Source organism: Eufriesea mexicana, unplaced genomic scaffold, assembly GCF_001483705.2.
Source record: "Eufriesea mexicana isolate 0111107269 unplaced genomic scaffold, ASM148370v2 scaffold1596, whole genome shotgun sequence".
NCBI classification, from domain to species: domain Eukaryota; kingdom Metazoa; phylum Arthropoda; class Insecta; order Hymenoptera; family Apidae; genus Eufriesea; species Eufriesea mexicana.
In genome coordinates this window covers 195,363-211,817 of record NW_016909691.1, presented here as the reverse complement: position 1 = coordinate 211,817, position 16,455 = coordinate 195,363, and the positions used below count along the sequence as shown (strand labels likewise).

The 16,455-nt window shown below is 38.2% G+C and overlaps 4 protein-coding genes across 4 annotated transcripts in view; 1 reads left to right on the top strand and 3 right to left on the bottom strand.

Moving 5' to 3' along the window:
- Positions 1 to 4,697, bottom strand: part of CrebA (Cyclic-AMP response element binding protein A) — a 73,950-nt gene extending 69,253 nt beyond the window's left edge. The window contains exon 1 of the mRNA XM_017901275.1: positions 4,278 to 4,697. The gene's annotated coding sequence lies outside the window, so the exon portion shown is untranslated. The remainder of the gene's footprint in view (positions 1 to 4,277) is intronic.
- A 1,929-nt stretch (positions 4,698 to 6,626) lies between these two features.
- On the bottom strand, positions 6,627 to 10,233 carry LOC108548357 (uncharacterized). The gene is made up of 6 exons (XM_017901260.1): positions 10,216 to 10,233; positions 9,812 to 9,946; positions 8,394 to 8,468; positions 8,006 to 8,312; positions 7,462 to 7,919; positions 6,627 to 7,360 (listed from the first exon to the last, which is right to left on the bottom strand). The coding sequence occupies exons 1-6, from the start codon at positions 10,231 to 10,233 to the stop codon at positions 6,812 to 6,814; spliced, it is 1,542 nt and encodes a 513-aa protein (XP_017756749.1). The 3' UTR covers positions 6,627 to 6,811.
- Positions 10,234 to 11,333: 1,100 nt separating this feature from the next.
- Positions 11,334 to 12,018, top strand: LOC108548356 (uncharacterized). Its single transcript, XM_017901258.1, has 4 exons — positions 11,334 to 11,375; positions 11,438 to 11,474; positions 11,585 to 11,859; positions 11,986 to 12,018. The coding sequence occupies exons 1-4, from the start codon at positions 11,334 to 11,336 to the stop codon at positions 12,016 to 12,018; spliced, it is 387 nt and encodes a 128-aa protein (XP_017756747.1).
- A 6-nt stretch (positions 12,019 to 12,024) lies between these two features.
- uif (sushi, von Willebrand factor type A, EGF and pentraxin domain-containing protein uif) overlaps positions 12,025 to 16,455 on the bottom strand; it is a 55,707-nt gene continuing 51,276 nt past the window's right edge. The window contains exons 32-37 of the mRNA XM_017901283.1: positions 15,951 to 16,141; positions 14,828 to 15,465; positions 14,057 to 14,406; positions 13,574 to 13,776; positions 13,367 to 13,480; positions 12,025 to 12,849 (exon numbers count right to left, since the gene is read on the bottom strand). Coding sequence (XP_017756772.1) covers positions 12,818 to 12,849; positions 13,367 to 13,480; positions 13,574 to 13,776; positions 14,057 to 14,406; positions 14,828 to 15,465; positions 15,951 to 16,141 — 1,528 coding nt within the window. The 3' untranslated portion in view covers positions 12,025 to 12,817. The remainder of the gene's footprint in view (positions 12,850 to 13,366; positions 13,481 to 13,573; positions 13,777 to 14,056; positions 14,407 to 14,827; positions 15,466 to 15,950; positions 16,142 to 16,455) is intronic.

Genomic DNA, 16,455 nt, shown 5'->3' with positions numbered 1-16,455 from the left:
ACACTGTTCGCGGGAACGGAAGAAGAATCGAACGCGAAATGAATAGCCACGAGTTAACGTTGGAAAACAATAGTGAATTTTCTTAGAGAAAAGGAATCTTCCTTTGAGGGTTTCACTGCGTTGGAGGAAAATATTTTTACGGGATACCCGTTGAATTTTTATTTGCCCGATCTCGAATTTGTTCGATCACGAATCAGTGTCGCCCTAAATTTTTTAAAATTCTTTCATTCGGAATATTTTTATTGTAATTCGATTGAAGGTCGATAAGATGGACTTATCAGCTAGAAATTTGAAAGACAAAGCGAGTGGAAGATTTTACCTGAAATTTATTAATTTAAAATATTTAATAGGCCCACAGAAGAAAGATTGGGAAGAAAAGGTAATATATTCAATTTACACTTGGGTCTCCTAGAATTTTTTAATGCGAGATACGTATATATATTTTAATTATTACTCGAGCAAATTAATAAAGATTTAATTTATGAAATTGTATGCAAATTTTTAATTTTACATCGAAGCTTTGGTAAATAAACGTGTATTATTTTAATATTGTTGTTTAGATAGACTTATCAGCTAGAAATTGGAAAGACAAAGCGAGTGGAAGATTTTACTTCAAATTTATTAATTTAAAATATTGAATAGGCCCACATAAGAAAGATTGGGAAGAAAACGTAATATTTTCAATTTACACTTGGGTCTCCTAGAATTTTTTAATGCAAGATACGTATATATATTTTAATTATTACTCGAGCAAATTAATAAAGATTTAATTTATGGAAATTGTATGCAAATTTTTAATTTTACATCGAACCTTGGTAAATAAACGTGTATTATTTTAAACATTGAATACATTGCTACTCTACGTGCTCAAGAAGACTTGGAAACTGATAACAAATCCACTAGATAAATCGGGTATCACGCGTTCGTACTTATCTGAGCTTTGAAAAAATGTGCACTTTCATTCACAATGAAAGAATCGATTCTACCAAGGGGGGTATTAAAAGCTATTAATGATATCTAATTTGGAAAGATTTCGGATTGTGGCGTTCGTTTAATGCTCTTTATTGGCGCGTGCATGCTAATTTACCCCCGCAGTCCGAATGGAACCATAAGGTCAGGTACAGTTCTTCTACCCTCGTCGATACTAATTGCCGGCTAGCGCATTACAAATTCGTAATTGCGGTCGTTAACAGGGTTAAGTATCGAGTTAAGTACATCGTTCTCTGAAATAAAAGAAGCATGAGAACGTAACGAATTACGGTCATCACTCGAAAAGAAAGAACGAAATTTCCACGCGTTTCTATACTAATTTCTGCGATTCGTATCCCACGTACACCGACCTCGTTCAAAATCTTCATTGTTACGAATCACGATTCACAGTTTCAGTTGCTATTAATTCAGACGAAACTGACTTTCGTTGTAACCATACGTTTCTCAAATTATTGCAAATTATCAACCTCGATATGGAAGTCAATTAGGTGTTTCTTATGCAAATTATGGATGTACTGCAGTACCAAATTTTGAAGCAATATTAAATTACGAAAAGGAATATAACAATTTTAGACACAGACGAGATTTGTCTTAATAAAATATTTGAATGATTTTTCACACAAATTAAAATTCATGTTAATACTAATTTGATATCAGAAAATATTGAAATAGTTGAAAAGAAAATTGGGAACAATTAAAATCACTAAACAAAGGATTTTAACGCAAAGAAGAATATTTAAATAAATTATACAAAATGGTAGAACATAAAAATCCTATTCCAAGACTAAAGAAGTTAAAAAAAAATATTAAACTAACTAAAAAAAATCAGGAATTATTAAAATCACTGTATACAGGTTTACAACATACAGAAGTCAATTTCTACTAAGAAAAGAATATTGAAAAAATTATACAAAATGGTAGAACATAAAATTCCTATTTCAAGATTAAATAAGTTAAAAAAAATTATTAAACTAACTAAAAAAATCAGGAATTATTAAAATCACTGTATACAGGTTTACAACATACAGAAGTCAATTTCTACTAAGAAAAGAATATTAAAAAAATTATACAAAATGGTAGAACATAAAATTCCTATTCCAAGATTAAAGAAGTTAAAAAAAATGATTAAACTAACTGAAAAAAATCAGGAATGATTAAAATCACTGTATACAGGTTTACAACATATAAAAGTATAATTCCTACTAAAAAAGAATATTAAAAAAAATTATACAAAATGGTGGAACATAAAAATCCTATTCAAGACTAAGGAAGCAATAAAAGGTCTTAAAATAATTGAAAAAAAATCCGGAATGATTAAAATTACTAGGTACAGAGTTACAACACAAGAGGGAGCAAGTTGATATAAAAAAGAAGAGTTTTGAACGATCGAATCGAAATTTCCAAACAGCGAAGGCCTCGAGAGGGCTCTTTATGGCTTAGCGTCTAATGTTTGCCGGTTATATTTGCACAATTCCGGCAATTATCAGCAGCTGCGGGTACATTAGCGAGGTCTGTTATTCTTCCTGAATACACGTTGCCGAATATGCGTCAAAAAGACGATCCGTCGTCACCCGACAGACTTTCAAACAGAAAACTGTTCCCCCGAATCCGCTCATACTCGTTTTATCTCCGTCCCGCAAACGGATCCAAACCGATCGTCTGTCTCGTGTCCGACCTTTTACTCGACTGGAAAGGATTCCACGTGATCGTCGATATCAATCAGAACCGGTATCTCAAGGAAAGAATCGAACGCGAAGCTTCGCGACCATCGTGGCTCTTCACGAAAATCGGCGAATATTGGACGAAATACGTTTGCCAGCTAGGCACGTGTCCAGTGCCTATCTTCGATCGATAACAGGATCGAGATAACGAGCTTTTTCCCCAAAGTATGAAGTCAGACACACCGTCGAATGTTGCTCGAATGGAATGGCAACGTGAATCACGGAATCGTTGATTTTATCGATCGAGTCTCCGATAAATTTTGAATCGAAAAATTCCTCGATCGAAAAATTTCTAAATAAAAAAAAAAAGATAATTTTCGCGTGAGTTTGTTGAGTAAAAAAGAATCTTTAAATGAAAGATATAAATCTTTAAATTTAAATTTCCTGTTTATCTTTGAAATAGTTTTTGCTATTAACTTTAGTATTCTACCCTCGAGAAGATTTGAGGTTATGGCAGATATATAGGAGTGGTGGAAAAAATTTATTGGCCCGGGTTCCATTCGCCCATTCAAAAGATAAATTCTTACAAATCGGACGGCACACCTATAAGGAAAATCTTGATATCTTGTCTGATAGATTACGTTCGTAAAAATCTGGCTCCCCGAGTTAATTTTCGTCCTTGAGTCAGTGTTTATATCCAAGTGGGCAGCAAGCGAGCGATATGAAATTGACGCTCTATCAAACGCGATCAATAGAGTATATACGTAGTTAATTAACGCTTAATAGAGAACCGTCTGATAGTCTTGTGTCTGATGTAAGGGTCACGTTCGAAGATGAATTCATATCGCGACAAAGCTGTCACGTTTCGTTTTACAGAGTTGTAAAACACATTGAAATATATGTGAGAAACTCGATAGCCTTTTTGTATGCAAATATGTCGCAACGCTCGAGATAACGTTTTAAAAAACATCAGCTAACGTTTATCTATGCTAACGCGATGCCGGCCGTGTGAACCACCCTTTAACGCGAGACAACGCTTTCAAACCGAATGAAACGCGCCTCTCCTGCCCGCATTCGACTTCCACACAACGCAGCCGGTATCATCATTAACGTTAGTTTCACATACCCATTAAACGCCTGCATGTCGCACCGTGTCCTGTTACGAACTGTTACTTCCATCATAATTACCCGTAAAGCGAACGAATTTTCGAAAAATATCAACATACACAAATTCCGTGCAAGTAACGTTGCTAATAGAACGTAGTTGCAAAAAGAAATATCGAAGAGTTAAGTGAAGATAGGATTACAGATGGATTGGCGCGACACGCGACAAGTGGTTGTCTATCCTCGTATATACACATTCACATATAAACAAATTTTAGGAAAACAGCATGGACACGCATCGCTGCGGTTTATTTCTACATGAATCACGAACAGGGTCACCCCCTCGTCCGCTAATATATCCATCTAATGCAATCGAAATGCACCAGATGGAACGCAGCACCGGCTCAATGTGACCGACTTGTTCGATGCACGCGCGTACACGTGCACTCGATTGCACGTATATTTCCCGACACGATAAAAATCGCATTTTAAAAAGATACATTGCGTATGATAGATACTCACCGAAGGAGAAACGAAGGAGCGCGAGTTTTCGTTGGTTCGAGGAAAAATCACGCCGACGAAACCAGTAAAATTACACAAATATCTTGAGCGTAACAGTAAGGCCACAGCACTGATCGAACGGAGCCCGCACTGTACCATACGACGCACTGTTAGCAACCGAGGCGCCAATGAACATGCAGGAAATCGGGACAGCGGGATCGATAGCCAACACCCGTGCACCTACGAACGTATCGGGCCACCAATAGGGAAGGTTTCGCGCTCACGAAAGCAAGCTCTTGGCGTAAGCTTGCGACAAACTTGCTGCCAGACACGGCAGTTTGACCTTCGATCGGTAAAGTGGACTTCCGTGTAGGCAAAATACGGAACGATACACCCGCGTTCACGTCCACCGCGTAAATGCGCGACCGGTCGCACGTGCTGCCCGACCGAACCTTCTTTAGTTCCGTTCTTCGACCAATCAACATGGACCACCTGTTAACAGCGTACTGAACTCTTGTAGAACGCGGCGCACGAAACGCTGCGCGCGCAGATATTCTTCCTCGCGCTCAGCAATGGCGGTTAGTGGTTTGAAAATCGTGGTAGTGCCGTTTAGTTTCTTCACGACTCGGAGATATTTGGTGCCTCGCGTGTGTTGAAATCGCGGAACCGTGTTTCTGAACTGCGTGTGCGGTACGAGATACTTTCGTAAAGTGTTGTGTGTTTGTGAAATGAAAATTGAATACGTATTATTTCGAGAAGATCGTCTTGGCGGAATGGTGGACAATATCATCTTGACTTGTGCTGAAATGTTGCTGTAAAGCTGCAATGCTTCGATGCTTCGCTTTTATTCGACGGTAACCGTGAGTAACCATTATTTCCTCGTTATATTTCTAAGATTAATGAATCTTGAATATCGTAATATGTAACGAAATATTACGAAACTTCGAACCATGGTTAAGGGAATATTGGGGAATAAGTCTGAATATAGTAGTCTTAATGTTCAAATTAGTGTAATATTGAGGAACAGGATCAAAGTTATATACTTGAAATCCTATTTAAAATAAAATTAGCAACTGAAATTCAAGTTATAAAAGTAGGCGTATTCGTGCCGGTATTGAATTCAACATGGCTTCCAATGTGAAGCATTTGTAATTGGCGGGAACTTTCAAAAATTCAAAAGTTATATCAATTAATTTTTACATTCTTATTAAATATTGAAACAAAAAATTTTGTTCTGCTTTTAAATATTCAGACTTATAAACCGTAATTAAATGCTGTTTACGTGTAATTTAGGTTAACGAAAATAATAACGCAATTCAGAAGATATACTTACATTTATTAACAAATTCTTGACACATTTAAAATTTGAAATGTATACATATTTCACAATATAAACAATAGTATACACGGTTTTCAAAGCTTAACAAGTAACATGCAAGCATAAAATAAAAATGAAATGATATAAAAATATACATTTAGTTAACACTAATATTCTGTGTAAAGTTAACATGTATAATTAGTAGAAGTAAAATATCTTGAATTACATTTTAATTGGTGGGAAGATTCCAATAAAATTTCCAATTATTTTGAAAAAAAAACGAAAGCATCTTTATGTTTACAAGGTAGAATATTAAATTCTACATAAACCAGCTCTGGATACTTAGCTTGTGTTGTATTGCTTAATAATAATGTATCATAATATTTTGATAAGTGTACACGAAGGAATCGCTATAATATTAAGATTTGTTTGCAAACAGAACAGGAATTACTAAATTTAGATAAATGCTTTTCGTGTTGAACATGTGAGGTTATATTCGTACAATGAGTGCCTACAAAAATAATTTTCTTCACTACGAGGTAGTTTTCAAGCATGTTCTTTATTCGAAGATTAATTGTACATCATGCCACTATTGTGCCCACGCCAGTAAAAAAATTATATTCTTACCGATCATAACTTATCTTGTTCCGACCTCTATATTTATACTTTTTATCAGGTACAATACAAGGCTGAACAAAATATGATTATGTAATCTTTCTTTTTTCGATAAAAAGGATATCATTTTACAAGTTACCCCCAACTTCTCCCTCTATACCTCATTTTTTTGCTTGTTCAATTCATTTACATGAACAAATAACATAGATTTCGTTACAAGTATTACAAAACGTTGTAAATAAGATGTCTTTTAAAAATAAAACAAACACAAACATTGTGCAACAAACATTTACATAGAACGTTAACAAATACATCTTTCGTTTGTATGATATAACGCTATATACATAGGATTGAATAATCTTTCTCAAACGATAGACTGATAAAAGAAAATAAAGGATTAATCGAATATAACAATAAAATTTGAAATCATTCCTCCCAGTAATAATTGCAATGATATAGATAAAAATAACCCATTGCTTCCTTTTCTTATATCACAAAACATATAGAACACTTAAAAAAAAAGTGATAATCGTGATGATAAAAGAGGAAAAGTACAACGTCATCTAACGCGGTTCCTGACGCGTAATAAACTTTGGAAACAAATACAACGACGACACGCTTTTTAAAATTCTTTCTTCAAAGCGGACTTCAGTAATGCACTGCGCATTGATGTTACAAGTTTTTCAAGTTCTTCAACCTTCATCTTCAATATCCTATTATCCCGTTCCAATTCGAGCGCTTTCTTCGCCATTTCGGTTTCCTTCGCTTTCTTATTCATTCGTGACTTTCTTGAAGCTTCGTTGTTCTTTTCTCTGGACTCTCGATAATGCGAAACGAATGGTTGATCCTCTGAGTCAGACTCGACATAACGCTTCCGTGTTGACCTCTCGCGTCGCACTCGGTTATAAGGTTTCTCTATTTTGTTGTTAACCGATATCCTCGTTCGTTCTGTTCTCCGTGTTGATACTACAGGTACTTCTGTAGAAGACGAAGTTACCGTTGATGCTGCTGTTCGACTTTTTCTACACTCCGGGGTGACAGTCTCATTCTTCTCCGTTTTCACTTTCACACTAGTTTGTGGAATTGTTGCGGATAATTTTGAAGATGACCATGGTTTCGATGCTATTGAAGAATCCGTTGAAACACTACCGTCTGGAGAATGCATTTCATCCTGTAAGACAATGCATAATATTTTATTTTATATTATTCATCATCAGTTTTATGATCTTCTTTGTGTATTATTTTCTATATTAATTACACGTATCAACTTACATCGCAAACATACGATAATAAATCAAATGTATCCGATCCAGTGGTTTCGACTGTCCGTAACACATCCCATGCTTCACGTTGATTCTCGGTAGAGTCGAAAGAGGTCGGACAAGCATCTTTTAAATCGATGTCCTCTATCTGGTACCTGGACTGGAATGGTGTGCTAACATCTGTAATACTCTGTTTGTTCCATGAGCTTGTATTTACAGTAGCTGTTGATCCTTTTGATAGCTTTAACCACAGGTTGGATGTGTTCGATTCTGTTGGACTATCTTTCCTTTCATATTTGCTAGTTACGTTTGATGTAGATTGCAAGCTAGGACAACTGTTATTTGAATGTTTGGTTGTCTCAGCAGTGTTCATTTTCAAACTCCACTTTTCTTCGTCTCCTACACTCATCAAATCTTTCAATACCCCCTCTTCTGAAGACAAAACGCTATTACCCTCGTATTTCGTACCTGGAACATTAGAATTGCACAATAAGAAACAATACATTTTCCTCTTTAGAGACATCTTTGTAAGAGATAGATAAATTTATACTGACCTGATAGTTTAAAAGTAGGTGATTCACCTGTATGAAAATCGCATTGACCCTGGAACGTGTCCATGCACCAGCCGCTTAAATCCTGAAAATTCTCCTCCCATGTGAAGGATGGTGCTTTCTCGTCTTCTTTTGTTACATTCATCTTTGGCTGTGGGAATACCCATGGTTCTTTTAACAATTCCGTCTCCATGGATGGGGTTAGCAAAGGAACTGTATCCATTTTTGAAGAGTCTTCCTCGGGTGACCACGATCTCACGCCACGAGAAGCAGATGACACACGCGGCTGACGATTGCATGGCTTTGATACCTAGAATTTCATTTCTTTAAAATTTTATCACCACCATTTGAGTTGATAGGAGGTTCTGTTAACATCGAAGAGGACACATACGTTAAACAAGCCTCCTTTCTCAAATGAAATGTTGCTGGCCGTTGGGCGTTCGTAAACAGGAGGGATTTTGGATACCTATGAAAAGATTAATAGTTCCAAGTTCACAATTACATCGGGATGGATTCAATTTTAACAAGTAGAAAGGGATATTTTGAATATCTTTGCAACAAAGTAATTTGACAATTTTGATTTTTATGCTATAAAATTATCATTGTCTAAATGAAATGAAGGTATAAAAGAAAACAAACAGTACATCTTGGTATCAAATTTATAAACACGAAGATAAAAAATATCAATAAATCCATCTATAAAACATGATTACAAAGTAATAAGAAGACTGTTAATTTATCATGATAACGGAGTTAATATTTCTCAGGAAAAGATAATAATTCAAGTGTTAGAGAGATCGTATCAATTGTATGAAGCATATTAGGACTTAATTGTTCACAATCAGAAGACAAAATTTATTGAAAACATAATTTAGAAGACATAGTCAAATAATTATACCAAGTACATCATATTCGGGCAAATCTGTGGATTATAAAAACAAAATATTACCGATCTGAAACATAAAATTACAATGAATATATTTTTTTAATTTTAATTGCATCATTCAACGCATACCAGAAGTATGCTTCGAGGATCAACGAAAGCGGAAAATAAAGAGTACTTTAGCCATTATCATGTGCATGCCACATGTAACAAATATTCACGTACACGTAAAACATATATCTACATGCATCTGTTTTTCTCCCTTTTTCACGAATACTTATCAATTTATGGACTGGATATTTTTTGCATCGTTATCGAGCGAAACAATGCGCCTCACGAGCAGACCATAGAGTGTGCGATTCGATAGACAGGCGTGGGCGAGTGCGTGTTGTACCCTCGACCCAATCACGTTTCACATAAACGCAACAGCCACGTTTTATTATCGAGTCGTCTTATTTTTCCCTTCTTATCGAGCGGCAAGACGACACCGTCGGCGAACGTACATTTTACGTTGCTAATCACTAACCTCGTTACGTAACGCACAGCATCAACGCATGTGACTGAATTTTCGCAAACCGGCTTACGTTACTGCAGATTCGATCACGCAACATTGCGGTTCACGGCGAATTTTCGGAAAATGCAGTCAAAAGCGGTCGAAAATGATCGCGTGGCACACTTGAGGTATACAATGACTAGGAACTTTCTGGAATACTATATTTTGCATGATACCGTGGTATATAGTCGAAAGCAGTCGCTACGACGTCCGATCGATTCGCACTACTTTGTCGCTGCGGCGTAATTTCGAATTTTGCCACTTTCATAAACGACAAAATTAACCCGATCTATGGTTATATAATCTGGTTGGACATGACGGTGTAACGAAGGCACAGGTAAAGTACAGCGAAATACGTCGGAATATCACTCACCCTCTTTAAAACAATCGGTGAGGTTGTACCTTCCACTTGGAGCGCGAGAACTGTTTTGTGTATTGTTGAGTCCAACTTCTTTTCGGAATACGTTCTCAGTTCGTATATCCAACGCTCTTCTACGTACTCAAAGCACTATAACGTCTGCACTGCCGCACCTCGACGAACCTTCTCCGCGAAATGCGAGCTGGAACGTCGGTAGTGCGGGATTAACACGTCACTATACAACACGCCTCTAACTCTGTGCTGGTTGAACAGAATACGCTCGGGCACGTCACTTTCGACCAATGGCAGCGGGCCTGAGCACACCGGCGACTAATCGCTGCAAGGGAATGCTGCAATGAGAAAAAGTCTGACACGTCATACGAGGATTGAACGGGATCCGTTCCAGTCGATAATCGTACTTTTCCACTTTTCGACATTCGTAACCCACACCATGGAAGAAATTCACGTCGTTTCTTATCGCGTAATGTCATTGGAAGGACCTTCGATTAATATCCGATTCGAAAATTTTGTCCCCTTCGAATGTAACAAATTTTTGGGTAAAAACGAGGAAAGTTACTAAATATTCGTGCCACTTTTAGTGATACGGAATATTAGCGATATAGTAACATAAAATAAAAATGTGGTCTCTTGCGAGGACGTTGGAGTAATGATTAATGACATTAATTATATAAAAATAAGACGTATAGTTATGGAATGGATTTTATTTTGAAATATATTATATTAAAAATGCTGTAACAATATCATTGGAATACGTCAATTGTTTGTAGAATTGAATCACTGACAAAATATAGGATAGAGCAGTCTGCCGATGCAGCTTTTAGTGCTGCTTTACCATTTTATTATCATTCCCAACGTTACCGATTCAATATAGAATGAGATTGCAATATTAATAGTGGAATAAACAACAATTTCAAGGATAAATTTATTAAGACAGGATAATCTCAAACGAAATGTTATAGCTCTGCAATTTTTGTTTATTTATATCGATTCCTTACGTTCTATATATAATTTTATTGGACGCAACTCGTTGGCAGATGGCGCTGACAGTATGCACGTGACTGTCGCGTCATGGCTAAATTACGAAAATGGATAATATTTGGAACTATACGCAGTACTTTAATTCATCTCAATAACTATATTTATCAACGTTATATTTCTTTATATCGATTTGCATTAAAAACAAATACGCGAAGAAATACATAAGGTAACGAGATGCAAAGATAACGCAATTATTACGTAATTCGTCAGAATTTTTCAGTACGATCAAACATCGTTCTATTCACACCGAAAACTATACTTCGGAATATTTATGCCAAATTTACATCGGCATGCTTGGAATCGAAACAATGAACTACTTTATCGACCAAACAGTCGGTTCATCTCCACCATTCAAATTCCTAACCAAACTACAATCGAAACCGACCACGTTTCCAATGAAATAAAGCAAAATGTAGTCAATCAGTTAACCAGGAACAATCACACGTCTGAATCAGAACCGACTTAACTACAATTCGCGATGCATAAATCAGATTCCGCGGATTTCTCAAACCGCGTTAAGGTAACACGATAATTATCGCAATTATGGAACAATGTAAACAATAAGCGCTTACATCATTCCAGGTATTATTGGACCTGATGACAAATAATTCCACGAAAGGTAGCATAAATCACGTAACACATTCGACTCACAGTATCTTTCTATTACTATCTTCCTATTATCTCCCTAAATTTATTAATCGTGTTCCCATGCGATTTAAACGACGATAGAATGGGCGAACTGCGAAACTGAAGACTATTTTATCAGCTCCGATGAATCAGATATCGAGACGGAAGATAACGACGAGTCGAACGAAGACGAGCAGAATTTTGGAAAAAGTCAAGATTGCGACACTATTTTTCATTTAAACAAATTCTACGAGGATCACGCGCAGACCACGCGAAAACACTTACCGACTGGGGCACGTGACGCTAGCATCGCCTTCGACTTCGAGGATAAGATGTACAGGGTAATTCCCCTAAGACTCGACAAAGATATATTCAAAGTAAAACGAACGAATTTCGGTGAACAAACATCGAGTTCGTCGAAAGGGAAAATAATAAAAATAGCAAAAAGACGGTACCTTGTCGTAATACATTTTATTAATAAAAAAAACAACCGTTTGTTAAAGTTTTTACAATACAAGTGGAAAACAGCTTGGTAGGCATGATTCAATGTACATTCTCGATCCATTCTCACGATCGTGCGATTCTCTTTCTTTTCCTTTCTTCCTCGTCTTTTCTTATCTTTCCTTTCTCTTTCTTTCCTTTCATTTTTTTGATTTTTCCCCCGTTAATCCGCTCGAGTCGCCTACACACAACGTTTTATATTACAGCGAGTGTGATACACGTATATCTATAGTAACAAAATATAAATTCGCTTATGTATAAGAGGGAGAAAGAGAGTGGGGGAAGTTATATTAACATACATGCACACACTTGCTCCTCTCGTTCGCACCACGTTAATCGTAGGAGACAGACAGAGAGAAAGACGTGGGAAAGTTAATCGATAGAAAATGATAGTCCTTAACTAGGCTAGGTGGTATTATAAATTACAAAAAATTACAACGTCACGCTTTTATGTAGTCTTGTCGTCGCGAACGTTTCTCGATCTCGCTGATCGATGGTACGGGTGCCGAAACAACGATCCTACTTTGACGGACGGATCGTCGTTCCAGGACTCGATCGTCTCTGGATCAAATCGATCAACGCAACGTCACTTCGTATCGTTGTACACGTTAGGCGCGAATGAACATTCGGGGACGTATCGCGAGTTCGATTCGACTTTCTTCCAACGACGAAACCTCGAACACGCCCACGGGTACAATCCTCGTCTGGGTATAATAAATAAATCGGTCTCGACGATGGGGCGACATCTCCATCTGGTGTGCGTAACAGGGACGTCGATAATTCTTCTTCCTTCTTCGTGTTCTACCATGGTAGAACGTTGGTTACCCGTCGTGGTCACTGGCCCTCACTATCACTGTCGCTTTTGTCTACGAAGATATTTGAGCATCTCGTTAGGAGTGTCGTCTCTGGTTAGATTCTCCGAAACTGTTAAGTCCTCTTGGGGAACATGAAATATTTTTGACTTGACTGTACTTCGAGTGTGTTTAATATATATCTATATATATATATATATATATATATACATTTTTTTTTTTAATTGGTTTGGAGGATGAACAAAGGTGGAGGGAATACGTGGAATATTTTTGCTATACTGTCATTTCTATAAATACAGTGCCGTGGATGACGTCAAGAGGAACCCGACGACCTATTGCAACTTGACCTTTAGATAGAGGAAAGTTACGGTCGTAGGGACCGCTGTATTATCTGGACAATTATGTAACTTATATATATATATACCGACTTGTGGTAATAAAAGTGAAAAAACAGCTTGGTTAAAAATGTCACGGTACTCTGAAAGATGGTATCATCCGCGGATACTTTGGCCAATAGTTCTGCTATCGAAATTGGATGGGAGCACGGGTGTTATTCGGAAACGTTACTAACCTTTCTTACCAGGATACGCGTGGCGCTTCAGTCTGTCGTAGAGGTCGTCCTTGGTGCCGTAGATACTGGCGTTGGAACGAGCGAGACTGTTCATCTTGCCGTTGTGCAGGCTCTCTGTAAGGGAAAGGAAACGAAGGAAGAGAGGTCGTGAAAGTCGTGAAATTTAATGCACGCTCCTTTCACGGAGTGTACCGTTTTAATGCACACCTTTCATGTAGGTCTCGTTGTAAAAGTTGGGCATTTCCCAGCCGTCCTCCTCGTCGTCGTAATAGTGAGCGTAGGTACTATGGTGGGACGGCGCGATGGATTCCGCGTATGGTGTGGGCGCGCCATAATAGAAGTTCACTTGCGAACCGTTTTGGTCGGTTGCTGGGGTGAGCATCTTTTTAGGTTCCTTTTTCCTCGAAGCTCTGTAAAAATATTTCCCCTTATAAACTCACTCCAAATTTTTTCAAAATTGCTCTCATCACAGAGATCATCACAGAAAATTCTCCATTTAATTCGCTATCTTTTCGTACCACGATAGTTGTCATAATTGGATTAGATCTTTAATTCTTATGCGTGCAGTGAATACTTACGAATTTTTAATTTTTGGTAAACATTTTATTATTAATTTAGTATTTTTCATAAATCGTTTCGACTGTATACAACGTAGAGAAAAAAGAGTGAGTAGGTTTGTAGTCTACTGACCTGACACAGATCATCCATACAAGAAGCACGACGAAGATGATCAGAATAACTCCACCAGCGATGCCACCAGTGATGTAGAAGAATTCAGATTTCTCGGTGCATCGTTTTCCAGTAAAGCTCCCGCTGCATCTGCAAGATGGCTGCCCTCGCGAATCTTTCAGACACACTCCTTCGTTGTCGCAGTAGCCCATGCAGACATCCGTGCACTCGGTTCCGGTTCCGTTGTACCCTGGTTTGCACTCGCATTTGAAGTCGCTTGTTTCCGGTATCAAAAGGCAGTATGCGTTTGCATCGCAGTGCATTTCCGCGTCGCTCGTCTCGCATGGATTCGTGCAGTCCGCTTTGCTGGTCTAATTTCAAGAAGAAAGTAACGCAATTTAAGTATAAATACCGAAAAGCTCGTAACAAATTTAAAATATTGGTAAAATAATACACCAGGAAGTCGAATACACCAATATCAGGAAGTCGAAGATTCGTAATTAAATTTGTCACTGTGTCAATGACGTCAGTTTATACTCAAAAATGTTTAAAATTTGTAGAAATACTTAGGAAATTAATCGAAATTTACATACGAAGGTTATTCAGTCATTAGAATTTACGTGAATAATTACACTAAATAATTAATCAAACCAATGACTTGGGCCACTGACATATTCTTAAATTTCTCAAATTTTAAGACTCAAAGTATCGTTCGTGATATTTCAAATCTCGAATATGGAGGATCAAAGGAAACGAAATTTGAGATCAAGAGATATATAGGTAAAGACTCACCGCAGACATTCCTTTGGTGCTGGTATTAGGAGGGCAAGGTATGCAGAAGGTCTGCTGAGGCTCCGACTGATACGTTCCCTTCTTGCACTCCATACACTCGTTCAGTGTTCCATTCAGATAGGTTCCCGGCTCGCACACAGGCAAGGAACACTCTTCGATCGCTGCGGAGCCCATATTTGGCGTCGTCCTGCCGACAGGGCAAGGCTGACAGGCAGCTTGGACTCCCTGAGTCCTGTAACTTCCTCTCGGACAAGGCTCGCACTTTCCTTCCACGGCCAATTGCTGTCCGGACCCGCATTCGTCCCTGCATTCCTCCCGAGACACGGCTTCGGCCGTTCTCGTTGTTTTTCCCAGGCCACACAACAAGCAGGAGAAGCTGCCCTCGTTAGGCTGATAGAATCCGTGGCCACAGCTTCGGCAGAGGCCGGCCATGTCGTCGTAATACTTTCCCGCTGGACAACGTTCCTTGCAATCCGCTGCACTCCGAGCACCTGGTCCCACTGTCACGCTAGGACGTCCAGCTATCACGGGACAGGAACTGCACTTCAGTTGGCCTGACTCGCTTTGGTAGCTTCCGACAGGACAGGAGAAACACTGCTTCGTTTCTTCGTCGTAGAACGTTCCCACGGCACAGGGCACTGTAATTCGTGTGAAACTGCTGTCAAACGTGGGTTCAGGTGTTTTGAAGCAGCTATTTGAATATTCTAATGAGAAATGAAGACATTTTGATACCTAATTAGGTATTCTTCTCGAAGACAGGAAACTACATAACCGTATCTTCTAACTGGAAAGTTTGACAGCATATAGGGGGTATAGCATGACAGGATGTAGGTTCAGATGTTTCGGAAATTAGGCTGACTTTTAAATATGCCAATTAGGAATAAAGATACTTGACCAGTTACTTAGGTATTTCAATTGAATATACAACAAATTAGCTAACAAACAGTAGACTCTAATTTGCTACAGAAATAAGCGATTCAAGCCTTTTGAAGAGAACTGAGGTGACTATTTGAATATTCTAACTGGGTAAATAGACATCCAAGTCAATAGACAGGTATTCCAATCGATGACATGACATATAGTTACCTGCAAGTTAAATTAAAATATCAAAGAAGGAACTTACCGCAATCTGGTGCCATAACCACTTGGCCCACTGGGCAGTCGTAGTCGGACTCCAGGATGAGGGACGCTGGGTCTGGCACGGTATTAGGCAGAATGTCGTGAACGTCGAACTGATCTTCTTCCAGGATCAATCTCTCCAACAGTGTTTGAACAGTCGCTCTCTCATTCGAGTTCGCGTTCAAGATCGGGTCGCTATAAAACACGTGACACAGTCAAGAAATTGCGTATCGATGGGTGGTCTGTTTTAGCGACAGGCAAAAGGAGAGTATGCGCAAGTATGTACAGCCGTTATCTGAAGGCGGAGGCGGGTCAGGCAGTCTTTCCATTGGTTCCTGGCCAATAGTGTCCCTTGCAATCGACACTCATTAATTTATGTACCTACGTAATGTTTAATATCCAACACATCCTGGAATTCTAATGTATTATTTGACTGAGGCAGAGTGTCTTTTGAGGTTTAATGTTCTGTTAATGTCGCGAACCAAAGCTGTTTGGTGTCTGAAATGGTT

Coding starts and splice junctions, on each gene's coding strand:
- LOC108548357 (XM_017901260.1), bottom strand. Junction 8,469..9,811: donor CACCGATTGTTTTAAAGAGG/GTGAGTGATATT, acceptor ATCTTTTCATAG/GTATCCAAAATCCCTCCTGT. Junction 7,920..8,005: donor ACCTACTTTTAAACTATCAG/GTCAGTATAAAT, acceptor CTAATGTTCCAG/GTACGAAATACGAGGGTAAT.
- LOC108548356 (XM_017901258.1), top strand. CDS start 11,334: ATGCATAAATCAGATTCCGCGGATTTCTCAAACCGCGTTAAG. Junction 11,376..11,437: donor ATTTCTCAAACCGCGTTAAG/GTAACACGATAA, acceptor ACATCATTCCAG/GTATTATTGGACCTGATGAC. Junction 11,475..11,584: donor GACAAATAATTCCACGAAAG/GTAGCATAAATC, acceptor AAACGACGATAG/AATGGGCGAACTGCGAAACT.